Genomic DNA, 23,725 nt, shown 5'->3' with positions numbered 1-23,725 from the left:
CAAAGCCGGGCAAGCCACGAAAGATTGGACATATGCTGCCCAAACTACTAACATCGTACATGAATAAGCTTTTAGAAAGAGTCGTGTGTATCCGATTTGAGAATCACCTCAACAGTAAGGACCTTCTTCCAGAATCGATGTTCGGCTTTCGCAATGGAGTTTGTGGACGAGACGTCCTCCTCCTACTGAATGAAGAGGTCCGCGCACGTCCCCTTTGAAGTCTAGGCAGAATCCTAGTCGCCCTAGACGTCCACAAAGCATTCGACACGATATCTCATTCCACGATACTACAAGGCAGTGAGATCATACTGCACAGAGAAAGTGTGTTCCATTACATTCAGGACCTCTTGAGCGATTTCACTGCGACAATATCGCTCGAAGCTTCCCGGTCATTTCCATAAATACTTCGTAGTGGCACTTCTAACGGTACAACATTCTCACCGCTAATGCTCAACATCGGAATGCGCAAGCTCGCCTTACAGCTGCCGGAAGAAAAATACCTCGGCATTGCGATATACCCTGAAGACATTACAATCTAGGCCACGACAGGCTCATACGCCGAAACACAGGACAGAATACAACAAGCCCTAGAAGCTGTCGCAATGTACAACAAAAAAAGCCCGAGAGATAGCTCAAAAAGATAGGTCGGATAATGGCATCAGAGCTTTACGTAGTGTGCGGCACCGTTGAGAGAAAATGAGAATAGTGGGGCTCCTGTGCCGATAAGTGCCATGACGAATTGCGTTGGCTGGAGAGGGGCGAGGACTTGCGCATGGCGACATGGACACAGTTCGTGCCTCGGAAACTGCGGCCATCAGTTTTCCTGCTTGGTGGGTCCGGTACGGCAATGCATAGAAAAGATCGAGTGACGGCAAGGACATGGTGAGTCGCGGCTAGGTGCGAATGAGCGGTCAGGGCAAAATGAAGAGGAAGGCGCAGATGAACACTGAAAGGCGCAGAGGCTGGAAGGCACACATGAACACTGATGAGCGAAAGAACTGGTTTGCCGAATGTTCGGATAAGATGGCATACGATGGCGGCAGTGAAGTGCCACGTGGGTCATACTACCACAAGCAAAGCATGTGACGGTCATCGAAGGTCCACCATTGGATGGAGTACACTACGAATTGCGGCTCAGCGGTCGACTTTTCGGGGAGCACCATGTGAGGATCCAGAAAGCTGGCTGGACGCATATGGTCGGGTCGCGAAGCTCAACAACTGGGCCAGTGACGAGAAGCTTCGCCACGTCAATTTCGCCATTGAAGATGGTACAAGGACTTGGTACGAGAACGCAGAGGTCACGCTAACAACCTCTGACCTTTACCGAACCGCATTCCTTGGTACACTTACGAACGTGATCCGCAAAGGAAGAGCAGCTCTTAGAGACCCGTGTGCAGCTGGCGAACGAAAACGCTACGCTGTACACCGAAGAAATGACTCGTCTATTTCGCCACGCCAACCCCGCCATGTCTCAGGTAAAAAAGGTTCGCTTCCTGATGCGGGAAGTGAAACAAGACTTTTCACCGCACTTGTGCGCAACCCGCATAAGATAGTCTCGGAATTTCTTGCGGAATCAAGGACGATCGATAAGGCAATTGAAGTTCGTAACAGGCAGTACGACCACGGCATTCCCACGACGACTTATGCGGAGGTTCAAGCACTGCAATACGACGACCTGCACGGTACGATCAGTGTGATTGTGCGGGAAGAGCTGCGGAAAATGTTGCCGTCCTCGCAGCGTCAAGTAGATTCCACTGCTGGTGTCGTACATCAGGAAATAGAGGAGTCCCTGGGAGCACCTCAACATATACAGCCTGAGCCACAGGGGATGAGCTACGCCGCTGCAGTCCCCCACAGCGCTCTTCCTCTCCCACGTCAGGACGCTGCACCACTGCAGGTCCATCCCCAGCCGCCACCGTCGACGCCATACCGCCTGCCATTCAGTCAGCGCTACGTTCCGAGGAAGACCGACATCTGGCGCGCCCCCAACCACCGTCCACTCTCCTGCCACTGTGGAGAAACCGGCCACACCAACCACCGCTGCCGCTATCGCGACATAGGCATGCGTGGATTTGCCATCAACGCGCCACGTCCAGAACGAGGAGAACGGCCACGCGACATATATGATTCTGAGGCACGTAGTTGGGTGGGACTACGAATTAATCTGACCAACTGTGGCTCATCAACAATGATTCTTGTTACACTGCCCTTTTCATAGGGCCGGATATTCTGGGAAAAATTATCATGTCATATACATTTACCTTCGCTAACAAGCTGTGCTCGGGTGGCGATAAAATTTTAGGTTCGCCGATGGTTGGAAAGAATAAACACTGGTGTATATATAATATTGGACCGAATGGCTGCACTAGAAGATTCATTTGCACCGGATTGACTTGAGCGATTCAAATTAGGAGCAGAGTTTATCATACATCATTATACAAAAAAAAAAGAATTGGCTTGGTGAAGAAGGCACTAAACGTTACGTCGGACATTTGCACAAAATATCCTTCATAGATGTTTAATACTGCCGCCTTGTTCTACTGCTTTAACTAGTTTGTCTGTATAATATGCATGTTAGTAGTGTTTACATACTTAGCTTGAATGGCCAATTATAACTGATCACAAAGGAAACGTAGTTAGCATTCATGTGTCCTGTATCTTTCGTGTCCTAAAAAAAATAAGACCACGTGGGAACGCATTGTAGGAGTAGTGCAATACGACGTAGCATGTTGTATTTCGGCATACGTTTGTCGCTGCAGAGTCGTTGAACACTTCTGAAGAACAGAAAATAAAAGCGATGGAATGCGTTATACATTGTTTTAAAAAGAAGCATCATACGCTCAGCCTTTGCATTTTAAAAATATTGTTCCAATTTCTTAGCACAGAGCGCGGTGGCTCATCTAACCCTGGTAAAGGAGAACGAAAGAGGGTTAATTTTTCTGAGAGTCTCGTTCATATGGCATATGCAACGAAATTAACCGAACAGACATTTAGGCTAGAGATGGCATAGATGAGGTTAATAGTTTTCTTTCACTGTAGTGCACAAGTTGTGACGTAAATTGCAACGTATTGAAGTGGGCGAAAAATCCGCTTTTCTTCGGTAGGGTCTGAACCCAAAACCATCGAATTACGATTCCGATGCTGTACCAATTGATAAATGATAGAAGGCGCTTTCCCGTCCACTTCGTTAGGTAAATCTGTGCATGTAATCTATCGTAGTGTTAGCCAGCGCTGCTCGTAGCCTTGGCGGCAAGGGTTGAAGACTTTTTTGCCAGAAACCGTCACGTGGCACGTGATCTTTGCACGAGGCGGAAGATGACCAATAAACGGCCGCATGCTAACCGAAGGCAGCAAGTCTGCCGTTGTGAGATCCTCGCTATGAATGAACGAATGACGGGGGATTTTCCCGGAGCAGCTGGTTCCAGGCCAGCGAAAGCGTTGATGACGTTGTTTTTTTTTTACTTTAGTGTACTAATTGTGACTTGAATTCCACCGAGAAAAAGGGTGAATTTTCGTTCAGTTCGCAATTAATGCGCTGCAGTTAAGCGTCAATTAACATCATCTGCAATTTACCTGGCCTAATTGTCAGTTCGATTGATTTCCTCGTAAAGGTGGTTACATACAAATATTTGTATGTATGCAAACAAAAAAATGTTGAATCTTTAACTGAAAAAACAGTGTTGCATTTGCTAGTCCGAAAGCTGCAAATTAATGACGTTGCATTAAGGAGCGTACATCAAGCTTCGTCAAGCGCGTTTGTTTTGATGTTTAGTTCCTTCACTTCTAACTTTTTGCGACTTCCTCACAACGCAGCTCCACAGGAAGCAACGCCAGTAAATCCGGAGAATGTCAAGAAAGCACTATCAGTACTTACTGGAATAGTACCCGCAATTCCTCATTTACCAAGGCATGCAGCTACTGCAGTTAATATCCTGAATAAACTTATACCCTCATATGTGTTCCTGTACGCGTTTCATTTCTTGTTACCCCACAGATTCTCTGCTTGATGGCTACTTTCTGAAGAATCTTGTGTTGGGAAAGCAGTTATCACAGTGACTGATAAACCAACCGAAAAAAAAGCTTGTAACATCTGTATCCTGCAAGTCGCTTTGGTAGTCCACCCTAAATGGCACACCTGAAAGCTTCGGTGCATCACTTGTCGAAAATAGGGGAATTTTCCGACAAACGAATTGCGGACGAAGTCGGTAATTGAGACATGACGATTCTTTTAACCATTTGACTTGCATCGACTTGTTAAATATTTTTGTGCGGCCATCGCAGCAATAAAATTCACAGGATGTGTTAGCAATATGCAAAAAGCAGAAGAGCGAAAGCACCAAAACTTGCCCAAATTGTTTTGAGCGCTTGCTCTTGGTCCTCACAATTCTTGCGCTACCACCGCTGCTTTGGGCAGTCCTAAATTTCCTTCGTCAACAAAGGAAGCGAATGCATGTAACTTTGTATTTTGTGTGCGCTGCCTATTTCGTACCTAATGCATGTAAGAGGCGAAAAAAAAAAGTTAGAGGACGTTGCGCTTCGCCTCAAGAGCAGAAAGCGATAGTGCAATCGGGACCTGTTCGGATTGCATTCTCAATCGGTAGCCTCCCTTCGCTTCTCGGTATACACCTGAAGCGTGCCGCAGGGAAAGGAACGTCTTGCGAATAACACTGGCCGTTTCATGCTATCCTACAACGCCTACTGCCAGTACAGCTGCGGAGTGCCCACGACGCCGTAATGCCTCGATTTGCGAATCAGAGAAATACCCGCTGCCCACCCGTAAGGCAACGTGCAAACCTACAAAGCTGCTCACTTTGTTGATACTTTCACTGAAGGCGATGGTTAAATATGTCTCAATTTTTTGTAATGGGTCTGCCTTTAAACATTTCACTCGTTGAGCATTTCAGATGTAATGGCACTTGGCATGATTCTGCGCTTCTGCGACGCAACATAACATGTGTTAAAGAGACTCCTGGCATTATGTGTCAGTCTTGTAGGGTATTTTTTCGGAATCAGTTTCAAGCGATGGCGTAGCTTTGTGGTAGAACACCTGCCTGCCACTCAGTAGGCCTGTGTCCGATGTCCACTAGAATCGATGTTTATTATTATTTGTCTATTTCCAGTTATGTCGCTTTTTATCTCACGTACAGCGCTGATTTTTCGCTCGCAACCAACGACGCCGACACCAAAATATCTGTGAAACGAGCTCTTTAACTCTGTCGCGTTAAAATGCTGTTCTGACCTTTTTAGGCTGAAGTTTTCTTGATATATCCCAGCAAAAGCTAAATAAGCTAACACCTCGGACGCAGGGCCGATGAATGTTGCCGGTCTCGTAAGAGAGAAATACTCTAACGCCAATGCACTGCTGATACACCTTCTGTTAATTCATTTTTTCAGAAGTTTTCATCCAGAACAAGCTCTTCAGAAACGCGTCCATGGTGTTTGGGGGCTGTGAGTTCTATTGCCGAGCGAGTTTTTTGTCCGTCACATTATAATGTTTTATTATGTTGATGGCAATCATAGTGGAGGCATTGTCCACCATTATGAACTTCCGAAGAAGTCGCGGGCAGCATGGTGCGATGTCGCCAGTAGACGAAGTCTATTGGGGACACCGCATAATGCTTCCCGCGGCTCTAAGCCGACGCATCCTTGACTTGCTCCATGAGACGCACCCAGACGTGGCGACCATGAAGATCATAGGAAAATCCCTCTTTTCCTTTCCTGGTAAAGACGGCAAAATAGAGCGATTGGTGCGTGGATGTCCTGCTTGTGTACAGGCTGTGGTGATGACTCGAGCGCAAGCACCTAGCTACACCATACCCCACAACGAGACAGAAATAGAGCCGGTTGCAAGCCGACAATGCCGAACATATTGAAGGACACATAATCTTGGTGGTCGTGGATTCCGAAACAAAGTAGGTAGAAGCAGTTCCAATGAAATCGGCAACAACAGAAGGGACAGTGGAAGCTCTCAGGGCTATAACTGCGAGGTTTGGTCTAACTTGTACTCTTGTGAGTACAATACGAAAAGTTACCAAGCGGCACGCGTTTATTAAGAGGAACCGTATGATATCACATATTATGAAGCCTCGAATACGGTGTCGTTGAAATCTTTATTCGAAGTTAGCACAAGTAAACAAAAGAAAATAGGAGCGGACGAAAAGAGCACTCTATCTCTCTCAGTCATATACGAACCCAAGACACAGTATAACACATGGTGTGTACTACTAACTGTTCTACAACGGTGGCCGTTCTCCCGTCGGTTTCATTTCTAATAATAGGTGTAAGCCTGAATGTTTTAGCTAGCGCCAGTAATGACCGTGGTGATGAACACTAAACAAAATTGGTATGACATGCCACATTGACAAAACACTCATTTCATCATCTAATTAGTAGTCATGGATGTCAATCACGTCACGTTTTCTTACCGATGGCTTATGTTTATTTCGGGCATGTCATTAATCGCATGACGCATCAATTACTTAATAGCCTTGATGCTAGCGACAAGGCCAAAAAGAGGTAGGAATACTGTGCTAGATATCATTAAAAGATGACGGATATTTTTCCAAAGCTACGTTGAGAAGACGAGAGCATTGCGGAACGTAAAGTTTCTTGTAGGTCTTCTTTTAGCTCACAATATGAAAACAAAATACCTTGGTGTCCATACCAGCTCATGTGGACTTGAGCCATTGTTAGCACTGCGCGAATCAATACAAGCTGGGCTTATTTGTTTTGCCGTTCCATCTACTCAGCTTTCGTTGAGACACAATGTGTGCCCACCAGCATTCGTTCACGTCAATGCATGATGAGCTGCCAAGTACAAAGTAGCATATGAATAGAATGCAAGATGAATCTCTCGAAATATCTGCAACAGAAATAAATGCGCACTGAGCAGCTGCGTTCTCTGTCAGTGCTGAAAACACATCTGCGTCAACGTGGATCATGTTTTTACGTGGACTCAAAAGACAATGTCAGGTAAGACATTGTTTTCCCCCGTATGCAATTTTAAAGTGGTGTTGGAACAAAATCGCCTAGCGTGACCTATAGGAATACTTTCTTAAGATTTTTAGTTAAAAGGACGGTACCTCAGGTAAGAACTATACGAGTAAACGAAGAGCCCGCTCTGAATATCATGGTGCCAGCGGTAACTTAAATTCACGTATTGCGGAAATTAAGCAACTGTTAGCTTGTTAAGAGCGTCGATATTTAACAACCGGCAATGCGCACGTCATCGTGCCTAATTACCATGCGAATGCTTAATTTCCTGATGAAGAAACTTATGTAATGTAGATGCTTAGTCGCTGCTTGTGTGAAAAGAAAATATGTGCTTGCGAGGACGACGTGATGGATATCAACGAGGGGTTCATTTGTACGCGTTATCATTGAAGGTAAACACCGTGAGTGGAGTTACAGCTATGTTGTCTTATCCGACGTATGAGCGAAATGGATGTCTTATGATAATGCTTAATACGCCTAGTCACGTGGACTGTACGGTGCCTTGGTAATATACGAGAGTGTGCCTTGATTAAGCTAACGCCGCAATGCTATAATGGTAATCGAGTGTGCAACAAGAGAACGGATAGCAAAAGAAACGAGTATACGGTAATACCGCACGGTCATTGGCTATCGCATCGACGAAAAGGATGGCATTTCGGCACTACACTGGCGTGTTTGTCATAGCTAAAAGGAAGCTGGGCGTTATTTATTCGGCTTTTCATGAGCGCTTGACCAGAAAAAGAGAACCAAAACAAGCTCAGTGTACTACTAGCACGGCCTAACTATTGTTTCTCGCACCTTTGGCGTTATGTACCACCTTCTCGTTTAAGTTGGACGAAATTACATGAGGAAAGCAGGACGTTGCCTAAAGATCAGGCTTAGAGAATAACATAGCTCCCTGGAAGCCGTACAAAAACTGATATAGACAGTCTACAGAGAGACTAAAAATGGGTTTAGACAGTCTATAGACTGTCCAAATATATTTTTGTAAGGGAAGGATTGTCAATAAGTATGTTGCCATTCACTGCCGACAATGCGGATGCGAACCCGTTGTTCACGGCACACCAGTCCTGTCCTGATACCTAGATTGGACCACTGGGGATGTATAGGGGCTGTCTATGTTGCAAAAAAGAGTTCCCACGTATGTCAGCCAGCCTACGTTAAACATTCACTGCAGTTAAATAACATATACGAATAACTCATTTTTCGCTACAAATATAGCACTATAAGTCCCCAAATGATAAAACGTCTGTGTCAGAGAATGTGATCATTAGCATTACGCTTTAGCGACTCTTCGCTCTATTCACGATCTTAGCAGTGCCACTGTTAGCATGTTTAACTCTTATTTCGGCTGTATGAAGTGTGGTTGCACGATAAAGCACTTTGCGTGTGACTTGTGCTGACTGATACATAGGCATGATTTCCGAGAATAAATTTACTTTTAAGTGGCCCTCGCACTGTTAAGTCTACTTTCAATGGTTCCTGCTTTTTGCGCTTCATGAAGACACGAATTCATTAAACAAATAAAATTTTGGTGTTTCTGTTCTTCTATGCCGAAACGGTTACATTACGACGCTGTCGCCCGCCATGGTTTAGTGCACTTGGAACAAGTTACGGGTCTTCAGCTGTAATAGGTATTCCGAAGCCTCGGCGACAGCGTGTCCCATAAGAATATCCAGGTTTCAGCTTGAAACACTCGACAATATCGAGGAAGAATTTATTGTTTCAGTGGCAGTCATAAAAGGAACAAATTTTCTTAAGCCTCGAAGCCAGGGCTACAAATACTGCCACGCGATTACAGCTCGCTAACAACTGAGCCGTAAAAATAAATGCACGGTAGAATTTTTTGCAGGACTGAAAACAAGATAAAAGGCATTTCACAGAGACTTGCCTAATAACCTTGATAGAGCATGCTTTATCTTTTCACAGCAAAACAGCCGCCCTAGAGAGCCTAAATGGTCAAACCCAAGTATTGGGTTTTGTTAAAAGCTACCACTACGCCATTTATTACACATTTGATGCAAAGCAACAAATTTTTCGCAGGTGCAAAACGATGACATTTGTTTATATTACTGTCGTGCTCCTTGCATTCGTTACCTGCATTGCCATGCATCACAAAGGACATCATTGTAAGTATGAATTCGGTTGTTAACGGCTTCTCAAGAAAGAAATGTAAGGTAATTATAACAGACAAAAATTAAGGCATACCACAAGAACTGTATTGGCGATGACCAACATGTACGTACGAAAGGGCGTACTCGTCGGGAATAGATTGGTACCTCTGCACACATACTGTTATTGAAGGCCTTTAGAAACATCGCTGTGTGCAACACCTTTGTTTTGCAGACGCCAACGTGCACTAAATCAACAGTTCTGTTCCTTTCGCAGCTGAGTACAAGCGCGTCTCCAATATTATCAGGAAATCTGTGATAGCACTGTGTCTAGCTGTTGCTCAAGTGTTAATACTTCCACAGCTGCCTCGCTCAAAATAAAGCCAAAATTTGATATGGCCAGTTTGATCGAGAGAACACCATTAAGAACTTTTTGTCTGATCACGTTGCACATTATCCGCGCCTTAACACATGATAAAACGACCGTATGTCACAGCTGAAACTTTCTATTTGCCAGTGCACCATCATGCGACAAGTAGCTTTCCTACCCACCAGAGTGACCTCCCTGTACATCCGATATTCCACCGTGGCTGCGAATCATCTGACTGTCCACCAGGGTATAAAATATGTTGCCTCTTAATTCGCGGCCAATGCGGATGCAAATGCGGTAAGTACATTTTATATGTCTGAGAGCATTAACATTGCTGTTTGTATATATCTGATAGGCTAGAATAAGCCATATTTTAAAAGGAAGTCAGATGCCATGTTTCGGTACTGACGCAACTATTTTCTTGTTACGGACTCCCAACGAGTGAACCATTTGCTAAAATAAACAAAGCAAATACTTCAGCGCCGCTGTCAGAGTATAACAAGCTAGTTCAGTGTGTGTGGCAATGGTACATTTGAGCATTGTGTATGCGCAAGCAGTGGACAAAGAATACAGAAGCAAATGCTTGCATGCTGAAGTCTGCGTATCTATCTATCTATCTATCTATCTATCTATCTATCTATCTATCTATCTATCTATCTATCTATCTATCTATCTATCTATCTATCTATCTATCTATCTATCTATCTATCTATCTATCTATCTATCTATCTATCTATCTATCTATCTATCTATCTATCTATCTATCTATCTATCTATCTATCTATCTATCCAAAATTGTCATTACAAGCTCCAGAAGGCAACATCAACAACGATGATGATGATAATAATTTAATAATAATAATAATAATAATAATAATAATAATAATAATAATAATAATAATAATAATAATATTAATAATACATGCTTTGCACTAGTGGTGCCAAGACTGAAGGAAGAGCGCAGCTGGGTGGCCTTCCTTGTTCCTCTATTTCTCTTTCTTTGTTCTCTTTCTTTCTCTATCATTCTTGGTTTCGCTTTATTTCTATTTTGCTTTCTCTTTCCGACTTGCACTCTGTATTTTGTTTCGTGTCTGCTTCTATCACTTTCTCTCGCTTTATATTTCTTTATCGGTCTTTTTATCCTTCTATATCTTCATTCTCTTTGTTTATGTATATTTTCTTTTCCTCTTTCTTTCTATCGTTTTCTTTCTGTCTCTCCATCTTTCCCTCTTTCCTTTTCTCTGTTTTACATCTCTGTCTTTCTATCTCGATTTCTTTTTTTTTGGCATGTTTGTTTTCATTTGACACTCGCACCTACTGTACTCGGTACTGGCGCTTGCCAAATTCCTGTGGACCATACCCACCTTAGGAGTTTTGCACGACGGAACACAAGTCACCGATAGTTTAAGCAGCCCTACTGTAAATAATATGAAGAGAGCGCGTGCCGGTTCATAATGATGATTATTGTTTTCAATGGAGCACAAGTTACCGACAGCTTAAACTGCTTCTCTGTTGAAATAATAATATTATGTCCTTTTGTTTACGTGATAAATCTGCGACGTCATCACTGGCAGGTCCTACTGCGGGACTCCTGATTCCTTTCGACCACCTCGGCTTCTTTAACGTGCATATAAATTCAAGCACTCGGGTGTTTAAACTTCGCCCCCATCTAAATGCAACCTCAATTGCCGTGGTCGAACCCGTGACCTCGAGCTTAGCAGAGCGACGCCTTCGGTACTAAGCTATCACGGCGGATAAATTTGTTGTAGGATTTGCGTGCGTTATACGAGAGAAAAACATATCGCTTGTTATAGTGGGCAATATTAATGTAGCAGAAAAATCTCACCATCTCCCGCTAAAGGGGACCATGAGGCGATGCGAAGCAGTGTTTCGGCATGTAGAGCCCGCGTTTCAGGGTAGGGGAAAGGGGAGAGGGGAAGTGGAGATGGGGAATTGAGAGTAGGAGGGGAAGGGGGAGGTGATGTGGAGAGGGGTAGGGGAGATGAGAAAGGGGAGGGGAGGAGAGATGGGAGTGGATAGGGGGTGGGGAAGGGAAATGAGAGGGGGAATAGAAGGGGGGAGGTGATGTGGAGAGGGAAAGGGGAGAGAGGGAGTGGAGAGGGAAGTGGTGAAGGTTCGCGCATGCGCAGTAAGGGTGGTCACGCCGCACACCACCACCACCACCGGATTGAACTCCGCCATAAGATGCTTCACATCTAAAAAGGCTGGCAAACGTGCTGCAACGACCCTCAGCCAGCGACCACGTGGTACACAACTTTAGTCTACAATAAGCACACAACCACGCAATTTGCACAAAGACGTCACTTCACATCGTAATACTTGTCTTAAATCCTGACAATCCTCCATAGGTATGTGCTGACGCCACATCGACATACTCTCTCAATGACATGACACAGATGGATACAGAAGCACCCAAGGAAGACGAGGGAGCTTACACGGTGGTCACCCATCACAAGAACCGAGCTACGGGGATACCGGTGGTGTTCAGACCAATCGCCACCGAGGACTCCTTCTGGAAGGTGAATCCAAATCGCATAGCATCTGAGATAATCTCTGCTATCAATGAGAAAGTGACATCATCAAGAATCAACAGAGACGGAAGTTTTTGTGTTGGAGTACGGTCTTTGTACTCGGCAAACAAGTTGCTGCTAATCAAGAGTCTGGCTGGCTTGCCTGTGCATGTGATGATACCTCAGTCTTACATGAAGACCCTAGCAAAGATAAGAGATGTTCCACTTGAATACAGTGATTATGACCTACTGGAGTACCTTAAAGATGTCGGAGTAATCTCAGTCACACGACAAAAGAGATGGACAAGAAATGAAGATGGAAGTGCCACAATGCAGCCTATACGTAATGTAATACTCCAGTTTAGGCTTGACATGCCATTGCCAAAAAGAGTTGCTCTCGGCTTTACGGTTCACACTGTCGAGGAGTACATTGAGCCGGCTGTAAGGTGCTACAACTGCCAGAGATATGGCCATATGGCTAAGACTTGCAGGGGAACCAAGAGATGCCAGGTATGTGCGGGCGCACATGATTACAATGAATGCACCTCGAAGCGTCAACCTAAGTGTGCCAACTGTGCTGGACCACATCCGGCGTCGTTCTCAGGCTGCTCTCGAAACCGTTTGGCATCGGCTGCACAAAGAGAGAGAATTGTAAAAGGGTACCATAAGATACAAAGAGGTCCAGCGCCCAATGCGGATATAGTCGAAGATGTTCCTGAGACACAAAGAAATGCAAAACAGTGGCGCCACGACTCTTACTCGGAAGTATTGAAGCGCTCAGCACCAAAACATCGCGTTGACAAAGAAGTCCGGGCCCAAGAACATGCTGAAGCGGCACCTTCTGCCGGGCCAGACACAGCCAAGGAGTCACTGACAACCAAAGGGAAGGGTCACAGCAACCTGTTGAGGGAAAATTCTTCAAGAAATGGGATCTCGGCGGAGACAGCCGGAAACGAGCAAGTCATTTTGCCAATAATTTTTGCGGCTCTTAAAGCGATTCTACGATCCCTGCCACAAGCAGGTTCTTTACCAGAAGTGAAATTGCTGCTAGATCTTGAGCATCTTATCTTGTAGCAATCATGGCTAACGGACTATCTAACTGGTACAAAAGAAGTGCATTATTCCAGTGGAACTGCAACGGTCTGCAGAATAAAAGTGGAGATTTTCGGAAATTCGTCGCTCAGGACGGGTTCCCGATTTTGTGTATTTCTGAAACAAGAGTATCCACTAACTTTCGATTGTCTAATTATGTGGTGTACCAAGCAGAACGTCCTGCTGCAAAAAGCAGAGTGATGGTGTGTGTGAGACGCGATATTCCATCGACACTTGTGGCTACGTCAAAAACAGATGCGCCGGAATTTGTTAGATGCAAGGTGAAGTTTGGTAACGTTACTGTAACTGTAGTTAGTGTATACGTGCACCCTCAAGCAAAAGTTTCATACGCAGAGTTGGCTGCAGTGTGTAGATCTGATCATTATCCCATAATTATATGTGGTGGTTTTAACGCGCACCATGAATTGTGGGGTAGTGAGCGTTGTGATGTAAGGGGTTCTGCTATAGTAAAGATATGCGAAGACCACGGTTACGCTATACTAAATGATGGTTCTCCGACGTTCCTACGGGGGCATAACTACTGCAGCGTACTAGACATCACTGTGTGCTCCTCTGAATTAGCAGCTGGAGCGGACTGGACTACAGACGCTGATACAAGAGGAAGTGACCACTTGCCAGTATTAATTTATCACCCAAAGTTGAAGAAAACGAGAAATAACCGCACAGCAAGAATTACAAATTGGGCAATATTTCGGGAGCTACAGAGACAAAATCTTAAGCCTTGTGATGACGCAGAAACGTATGCATCGAAGATAAAACATTTTCTAACAAAAGCTACTCGTGCAGTACCCATTCCAGATGGGTATGCGGGTGTTGACGCTGAGTATGAGCGGTTTCGGGCAATACGACGTCGATCTGAAAGAAGATATCGCAGGTCGGGAAATTTAGAAGATTTCAAGGTTGCACAGAAAGTACATTCTGCAATGCAGAACCAACTGCAGAAGCTTTCAACCAAAAGGTGGCAAGATTTATGTGCCTCACTTTCTCCATTTACCTCGGCGCCTCAACTGTGGAACATGGTACGCGCCCTCCGACAGCCAGTAGTCCACTCGAGACCACTACAGGCTCTAGCGCTATCTCGAGGAGTTAGCGAACGTGTGATTGCCGAAGAATTTTGCGATCTTATACTGAGAAATGGAGAGGCCGTCCAAACTAGCGAATATAAATCCTCAGCAGAATCAGCTTCGGCGGTTGTCAAGAAGTCCTCTGCGGTCAGTTCATCAGATCTGGATGACAGCTTCACACCAGAGGAGCTCCAATATGTGCTGTCTTCTGTAAAACGAACAAGTTCCCCAGGACCAGATGGAGTTACATACGCTGCACTGGCTAATTTGTGCGAGATAGGAAAATTACACCTGTTGGACATTTACAATAAAAGTTGGCAAGAAGAAAAGGTTCCGGAAAGTTGGAAGATATCGAAAGTAGTACCGTTGCTAAAGCCAGGGAAGAGCCCTATGCAGTTGGATTCGTTTAGGCCGGTTAGTTTGACAAGTTGTATTTCGAAAGTGATGGAGAAAATGATCAATGAACGAATTTTATGGTGGCAAGACATGAAGAAACTACTACCAGAAAGCATAGCCGGTTTCAGAAGAGGTAGATGCACAATGGACTGCATTTTGGACTTGGTCACAGATGTGGAAAACCAACGTACGGAAGGAAACATCACTGTCGCTGTATTCCTTGATGTCCAACGAGCATACGACACAGTGAGTCACGTTCACGTTCTGGAAGGCCTGGCCCTGCAGGGATTCAAGGGCAAGATACTGCGTTGGATCGCTGACTTCCTGAGGCACCGGCAAATTTTTGTAGTTACACAGGAGGGGCCAACGTCAGAACATGTCGTCAACCAAGGAGTGCCACAGGGCAGCGTGCTAAGCCCTACTCTCTTCAATGCAGTCATGGCGCAGCTCCCGTATAATCTTCCACCTAACATCAGATGTTCAGTATATGCTGATGATATAAGTATATGGACGTCTGGTCCATCGTTTTTGGATGTCCAACAAACTTTACAAGGAGGATTGGATTATGTAGACCGTTTTCTAAGAAAAAGAGGTATGGCACTGAGTCTGGCTAAAACAACCATACTACCGTTTACATTGAAAAGACCTGGAGATTTCCAGATTATTTTGAAAAACCAGCGTATCCAAATGGTAAAAACTCATAGATTCTTGGGAGTGATTTTAGACCGGAGACTAACATGGTCGCCTCATGTCCAGTCCCTTGAACAAAAAGTGAATCAGGCCATTCGAATCCTCCGGCATCTCTGCGGGGCAAAATGGGGCGGTACTACAGAGTCGTTATTAGCCCTACATGTTGCGTGGATACGCCCCATCGTAAGTTACTCACTGCCGCTGCTGCACGGACTTCCAGCCTCCACCGAAAGGAGACTCCACTTGTTATTGGCAAGGAGCTTGAGGGTATGTCTGGGGCTGCCACGGTCAACTTCCAGTGCTTTAGTGTATGCAGAGGCTCGACAACCACCTTTGGCAGTACTCCGAGCTAAAGAAACATGTCGAAATTTATTTAGAATTTTCACGCAACATGAAAGTCATCCTTTATCTGGTGCACTAACACAAAGGACGGCAACGAGACTACAGGATAGTGTATCATCATTTCAAGCAGTAGTACCAGGATTTAAACGATGGAAACCTTCAAAACCACCTTGGACGCTGCCGCCTCTTAACGTTATCTATGAAATAGATGGCATACGGAAGAAAGCAGACATGGCGCCTCTAGTAGCCGCACAGATGGTACTTCATCATTTTCATATAACGCATAATGACAAAACGAAGATATATACAGATGGATCATGCACTGAAGAAGCGTCAGCCTGTGCGGTTCTTATACCCGAAATACAGGAAAAGAGAATGTACAAATTATCGCACAAATCTTCATCGACGACAGCAGAATTGGTGGCTATCTTTGAAGCAGTTAAGCTTATCTGCGAGAATTCTGAGCCACGAAAGTGGGTGATATGCACGGATAGCAAACCTGCCCTTCAGCTAATCAGAAATGCGAGATCACTTTACAAAAATGGTGAAATAGCACAATGTATTGCAGAAACGGTGGAATATGCCTCAGCGCAGGGTCACAACATCGTATTCCATTGGATACCCAGTCACATTGGAATAAAGGGAAATGAAGAGGCTGACAGCCTCGCGAAGAAAGCATTGAACGAAGGACGGGATTGTGCAATCCCTGTGTCTGGGGCGGATATTCGACATTTTATAACGCAAGGAGCTAACCATTGTTCGATGGAGAAGTGGTTTGATAGCCCTAAATCAAAGGAATCAGTACTTTATGAAGTTGATCCACACAGAAAATTTTTCATAGCGACAGATCTCCCACGACACTTAGAGACCTTAATCCACAGACTTCGATTGGAAGTAGCCTACACAAACAGTTTCCTGCACAAGATACATCGATCCAACTCCCCGGAATGCCATTGTGGTCAAGCAGAAGAAAATGTTCGCCATATTCTTTTGGAGTGCGTTAAATACGCGAATGAAAGAGAAAAATTAAAGAAAAAATTAGCAAGTTCGGACAGACGGCCCCTCACATTAAAGAAATTACTTGGACCATGGCCTGAGATGCATCTTCAGAAAAAGGCGAACATCTTCCTGACAGATTTTTTAGTGGAGACCGGACTGGATAAGCGCCTGTGATAGACAGCCAGGGATTGATTTATATGAAAGGTGTTAGTGCATATTCTGATAGTAGAAAAGGAAGGTGTGCGGGTGAACAGTTTATGACAGTGTGAACTGCTGCAAGCAAACTGTGTCTTGGTATGATATTTGAAGTGATTTCAGTGTGCGGATTGTTCATGTTTAGGTATCGTTTAGTATTATTCTTTTTTTTTCGCTGCATAACTTCGTGATATGGAGTAGCCGAGGCAATATGGACCTCAACCTCTCCACAGCAAAACAGTTAGAACAGAACATAACAGAACAGGTATGTGCTCCTTGGATGCTTCGCATGAAATCGGTTCCTACAACGGGTACTATATGCTAGATTTTTTAACCGTAATGTTGAAATGCGAGAGCGCGGACGTTGTGCGGTCGTTTCATGTTGCAGTGTTCACAAGTGCAGGGTTAGAAAAAAAAGTGACTGTACATATGGAGATGTTAGCTTGTGTATTACAGGAAACATGGCATCGTGATACTTGACTGCATGAACTAAAATGGAAGTGCCGGTTGCTTTCATTTGCTTTAGTTCAATATATTCTTTTATTTTGATCAGCTAATATATCCTATTCCTTTTACCAGTATCCCCCTAGTCTTTTTTTTTTTTGCTAACTGGAAAATCCAAGGCGACCAACAATATCTGTCGCACATGTCCCAAATTTTATTTCCGGGATATATTATAATCATGCATTGCTTTCCGAAAGTCGAATTCCTTTTTCAAACTCTACACGCGCCTCTATACATAAACAAAAGCTATTTCACTCGTTACTTCCAAATTATGTGCTTAAAAAATCAGACTCCCTTACGCATTCACCTACGACAACTCGAAAGTGAAAATAATCTTCTTTTTCTAACGTCCTAGCGTCCTTTCTTTCTCCTGACGTCCACCTAGCACGTTAGGAGCAGCTTTCTGCACCTAACGTGGTTTTGCACTGCCTCCAGTATCAGATGGATTACAAGGTTTCTGCACCTCATCTGATTTCACACTGCCTCATCATGTAATGACACATGATATCACGCCATATCAGTCACATATTCTGGATATCTGTGACGTCATGATGGCATCACATGCTGACGACAATACGTGATGACAATTTTTGCATCACTGGTGCTGGCGCTAGGCCGCCGACGCGGGAATCGGGGAAATCTTCACGCTTGATGAGGCATCTGAGGATTTCGCCGTAAAAAGAATGGCAGCCCACACTGGCGTAGTCACGGGGTGGCACACCGGGCCCGTGCCGCCCCCCGCCCCTTTTTCCCATAGCATAAACAGCCCAAAATGAATCTCGACGACATCTGCCTGCCCGACCCTCCCTTCAGACGAAGTGCCCCCCCCCCCTTCCCGAAAAAATGTTTTGCCCCCCTGGCAGCCCATCACATTCTGAGAGTAGACCTAGGCGAGCGCACGTGTGAAACCTCAAAATTCTACTTGTAACAATCTTAACCAATTTGTCACTGTGGCTTCTTAATAAGGATTTGGGATAAGGAGCTCATGACCCCTTATCCCAAACACTTATATTTAACGATATCTAGTTCTCTCTTTGGGCTACTTGGTTAAATACATCAAAATGCATGATTGCGCTAGCAGACAGGGACGTTTTGTCTTCCTCGTCCCTGTCTGCTACAGCTGTGATACCTTTTGTTGAAGCAATTCTCTGCCATCTTTCTCAGCCCTTAAAAAATGCGAGAGAAGGAGTACTGACGAATTCAAATAGGGACACTAAGAATGCGCCAAAAATAGATCGGTGACATCTACTGTCGTTTTGTATTCAAGTATCTCGCATTTTAAAGTTGAATGCGTGATAGAATCACATTGAAAAAACAACGAGCTTGAAGACGTGACGGAACAAAATTAATGATGACCGTTCCTGCATAATGTTAGAATTACGCGACCGGCATAAATCCAGAGGTTAGGAAGTGGGAACTTAGGAAGTGTGCCAAACGCTGCCGAGCTATATTGGATATTCAGTTAGTACAATAGCGCACAATATTTCTACTGATAACTTTGCCATCATGGAGATCACGTGCACTCTGGGTTGCGCCTTTGGGGGACACTGTGGTGAACAGTGTAATAGAAGATTATGTGATCCGGCAGGAGGATAAGGCGCGCCATCACGAGAGGTGCGCTGCGAAGTTGGGCTAAGAACGTGGCTGGAGCATCTTACCTGAAGAACATTCACTATAGTGTATTTGTAGTGTCGTTACCGATGAACACACAAATGTATTGTGCACGAACCGTTTTGAACAACTGTATATATCCGAAAGGCGTTCATGGCCGAAGATGCAAGTTGGTCTTGCGCAATATTACAGATATTACCTGCTTACAGTGGCAAAACCCTTACCTTCTTCTTGATCAACATTGAAACTGGTGGAGCGCCTTTTACCATTATTCATCGCAATCAACCTTACGTGATTTTTTTTTCTTGTGGCGCTAGTCGATGCGCTTTCCTGGCTGCATACAGACACAAGCAGCAGTGACCACTTTGTTCTCTATTCTTCTGCAAAGTAGTCGCAGCATGTACAACGCGTTCAAATTGAACCTACATAAAGTTAAGTTCTTCCTTCGCATCTCCGTCTTTCAGAAAACGCTCAATTGGGCATGACGTCCACTCTTTTGAAAGGCCTCTTTGCGTTTCCTTTCAACAGCTGGGTTTGAAGACGTTTAGGAGATTTTCCGGTGGAACTTGTATCAAAGACCATGCATAGCCAGGTGACAAGTGAAGTGCACGCAAAATACGTGCACACTTGAACTCGAAATTGCAAGTAAACTCATGTAAACTCAAGTAAAGACAAGTGAAACACGATAGTGAACAAAGAATGCATTGTCGGAAGCCACTCTGAGAGGAATGGTTGCAGCCATGATCAGCGAAAGCCAGATGGCGTCGGAAAAAACCTTCGCTTTAGGCGTCTGCCGTGCACAACTAGTTGACATTGCAATCTTTCGTTACCCTATATGTTCACTCATTTTACTAAATAAACAATATAGAGCGCGAATATTGTCCCGATCTATAATGACAAGTATGTCCCTTTAACGTCTGCAATATTAAACAATTGCTCCAGCGGTCACTTTTCGAAGACAAACTTTAATTTGCCTGAGAGAAAGCTGCTATCCAGCAATACATTATAGAGGCGAAGCACCTGATGTTCGTTATGTAGCCCAGAGATATTGTGCAAATGGAACATTTTAGGGGCGAAGCTCCTTAAGGCGGCACCCGTTCGTCCCTCGTCGTTGTCGTAGTCGTAGTGCGTAAGCAGTCGTAACGCTAGTACCAGATCTTGACCTCCAAGGTGGTGCCGGTGGGAGATTTTTCCTGTGCGTTGTTGAACAATAAAAAATTCGCAGCGTGCGCGTTAACTAAAAGCCGAATTCTTCTGTCTCTCATTCCCCATTAGCAGCCATTGGCATGGTCCAGTAGGAAACGTTAGTAGAAGTAGAAGTGTAAGTGTTAGCTAAAAGCCGACTTCTTCTGTCTCTCATTCCCATTAGCAGCTATTGTTTACCTCCGAGGTAGTGCCTGGAGAGATTTCTACTGTGCGTGATTAAACAATAAAAATTTTGTTCAAAACGCCGTTGATTGATGAAAATAACCAACGAAAGACGCCAGATGTTTTCTAAAGCAATGGTTTTCTAAACAATGAAAATTCACAGCGTACATGTAAAATTAAAGTGAGCTGCAAGTCGTCATAACTCATCGAACCTTTAGTATAAACGCGCCCGATCTCACGTCGGTGATGATGTACTGGGCAGAATTCACGGAAGATTCACGGTTTACCGACGAACCTCCGCAGCTTCGCCCACTCATCATCATTCACTCCGTGGATATGCTGTGATTTTTTTATTTTTATCAGTGAGAGTTTACCTCATATCTGTTAAAAACATACAGCAATTGAGACTTGCTCTTCTAGTGTCATTGCTGCACCACTGCAGCTACGCATGGGAAGATGAATGTCCTCTACCACATCACCCTAACTGCGCCCACACAGATGCTGAAAACTTGTGCCACTGCGGTAAGTACGTTTACGACAGTTATGTGCGAAGTGACATGACTCATATCTAAGATCATGGACGTAACTCATGGGCATCTGTGCCGTAGTTGCATGCGTCGATATTTCTGTTTTAGAGCGCTATACTGAAGTGATCGCTACACCATAGGGTATAAAAAACGTTCAATGCTGGGTCTTAGGTACGCTGAAAAGCATTTACGCGTATATCAGCACTTTTCATAGAACAAGTTTACTGACGCATTCAAATTCGAAAGCGAACTCTTGTTTTCTATTTTGTTGCACAACCGACTGCCTGCAAAATAAAAAAAAAGGTTTATGTATATTTGCAATGCATTAATTCAGTACTTCCTTTATGCAATGGATGTTCAATATATGGACCATTTGCATAGAACAAATAAAAACATGCCCGTAATTAAAGTACTTCGAGGTCTTCTGCGGTGTGCTATTTTCTGTACTGGTGTTTAGTTTTATGCAGCAGCATGTTTTTCTATAAATGCATCATTTCGTTATATGCTGCTCAGAAATTCTCATGTTACCGTTAAATAAAAACTGTACATCTTTCTGCTATGTGCGTTTCGTAACTCCTCAGGAATGTCTTGAACAGCAAGAGATTTTGGTTATTGGCGCTGTTTATAAAGTGCTAGCAAAAATAGTTTCCGCGGCGCTCATACCACACTAAGCAAATAAGTTTCTACAGAGTTTATACCTCCAAAACATATAGGCTAACGCAAATATCAAGTCAACAATTATAACTGAAGCGCAAAGTACCTCCAACTTTATCCTTTATACAGTATCAAGATGTAGCTATCACTTGTGACATCGCACATTTATTCATTGCAAGCACAAATAAAAAGTTACAAAATAGCTGTTTGTGATTATTCAAAAAGATATGTAAAAAGTTGTTGCATAGTGTTGCTACTTATAAAAAACGATTACAATCACGCGTATTTAGCACTGATTGCTAAAAACTACTTTGAACCACTGAAATGTACGCAAAGAGCAACATAGTACATTGAAATAAAGGGCAAACTTTAGGGTCATTAGGGGCATAAAAGCAATCGTCAAAAATATTACATATAGAACAAGCCCAGCAAGACAACAAGGATCTCGTTTAATATCAAATTACATGACATTGCATGCGACAGCAGGCTGTAACTGGCATGTAATGAACTGAGCTCATCAAACTGGCTGAGATATATTAACACAAGAAATAAAACGACGAACGCCTGAAAAGCGCTTGCCTTCGTCTTCAAACTTGTGTTCGTGGTTTCATTCTTCGCGCTAGTATAGCTCAGCCAGTTAATAATGGTTACCTAGCTCAACAATTAATTATTAGAAGTTCATCAACGTACAGGCTTGTACGATGGATGGATGGATGGATGGATGAAAGGAACTTTATTTTTGGACGATAGAATATCTTCAAGAAAGCTATCAGCAATCAGAGACATGCATTGGAAGAAGTAAAAAATGCAAATATCGCCTTCCGACATTCACCGCGTTCAGCAAAACGCTACTGGCTTCCTCAGAAATTTACTTTTGAGATAGCTTGCGTGCTGAGAATCGCCGCATTTTTTGCAATGAAGTCGGAGTGTCATGTGGTTGTGGTCATTGCTACGTGGTTCTCTTTGGGGGGGGGGGGGACAATAATAACTGACACTAGTCAATTCTTTATGTCATGTGTTTGTCTTTCGCATAACCGAAATGTATCTCTATTCGATTTTGCAGATTTCGCGGGATTCTATGCTGTGCTGGGTTTGCCCAAGTAGCCTGGCAACGCCTTTCTGCGCAGTCCACAGATGCTCTTCGCGTGAATAAATGATTTAAAACATGTCAATGAACTTGCAGCTTTCAGCACCCATTTTATTGCAATAGCAAATGTATGGACACTCTCGGCAGGTATCTGCGTCGCCGTCGCCGTCATGTTCCGTATATGTATGCATATCTATAAAAAGCCACAGATGAGAATAAATCGGAAGAAAAAGAACTTCGAGGCGCCTAACGGGATTCGAGCTTGTGACCCCTCGCTTTACAGCGCGCAAGTGTAAGAAAACTCTACAAAGCGCCATTTCTTTATTTCCCGCGCTCCATGCGTCTTCCAGCATATTATTGGCATGCTATTTTTATACATCATTTATCCCTGGTGGTACGCAGAGCTTGGAGATGCTTCAGCGTGTTCACTCGCGAGATGGCGCGAAGGGTGCGCTTTAGAGGTCCTCGCCCTCAACGCTTCTATATTTTCTTTCAGTTTGAAAACTGTCCTTCAGACACACACTAAAAGTGACCCAATTCTGCAACAACTCGTGATCTGAAGCATTGAGAAAACAATTTGATCGAACGACACAGCGCGGCAGGAAACAGACTGGGGGCTGCACGTGCCTAACGTTAAAACAACGCCTCCAAGCCGCCGGCTTCGACGTGCTGTCGAAATAAATGTTCCGCGAAGCAGGTGGAGTAGAAGACATGTAATCAATGATATTCTTGTCATAAGATGTGGGCACTTTCATCATACACTCATGTCGTGCTGTGTGATTAGATCACGATTTACGTGTCCTGCGCGTCCCGATTTTTATGTTGTGACCTATCATTCATTGTCGTCATACGATAATGTAGTGATGTGCCACTTTCGTTATATAAAATGTTAACGAAATGGCTAGGGTGGCAATAAGCCGCTCGTCAGTGCAATAATGCGTCAAACCCCACCGTGCTGCAAGAGACGCAGAAGGGTCGCTCTACACGCCGCAGTTTAAAAAAAAAGTTGCTAAGCGCGTTGGGTTGTGCATAGTTCACACATGAAGCGCGCGGCTCAAACACACAAAAAAGCAACAACTCTGACAATTAGTTCGCGCTCGTCCTGCTTTTGAGCAGCGCGCTGCTACTGTCGAGCTGTGACAGTTGTCAGTTATTGATCATGTTGTGTGT

General features: G+C 44.1%; 1 protein-coding gene across 1 annotated transcript; it reads left to right on the top strand.

Moving 5' to 3' along the window:
* The first annotated feature begins 6,887 nt into the window (after nucleotides 1–6,887).
* On the top strand, nucleotides 6,888–22,638 carry LOC119375645 (uncharacterized). Its single transcript, XM_037645869.2, has 5 exons — nucleotides 6,888–6,972; nucleotides 9,037–9,122; nucleotides 9,622–9,771; nucleotides 20,708–20,809; nucleotides 22,532–22,638. Exons 2-5 carry the CDS (start codon nucleotides 9,047–9,049, stop codon nucleotides 22,570–22,572), a joined length of 369 nt encoding a protein of 122 aa, XP_037501797.1. The 5' UTR covers nucleotides 6,888–6,972; nucleotides 9,037–9,046; the 3' UTR covers nucleotides 22,573–22,638.
* The last annotated feature ends 1,087 nt before the right edge of the window (nucleotides 22,639–23,725 follow it).

The sequence above is a fragment of the Rhipicephalus sanguineus genome, chromosome 11 (assembly GCF_013339695.2).
Source record: "Rhipicephalus sanguineus isolate Rsan-2018 chromosome 11, BIME_Rsan_1.4, whole genome shotgun sequence".
Lineage (NCBI taxonomy): Eukaryota > Metazoa > Arthropoda > Arachnida > Ixodida > Ixodidae > Rhipicephalus > Rhipicephalus sanguineus.
Note: the sequence above shows the minus strand (reverse complement) of the source record. Positions and strands in the feature narration are given on the sequence as shown.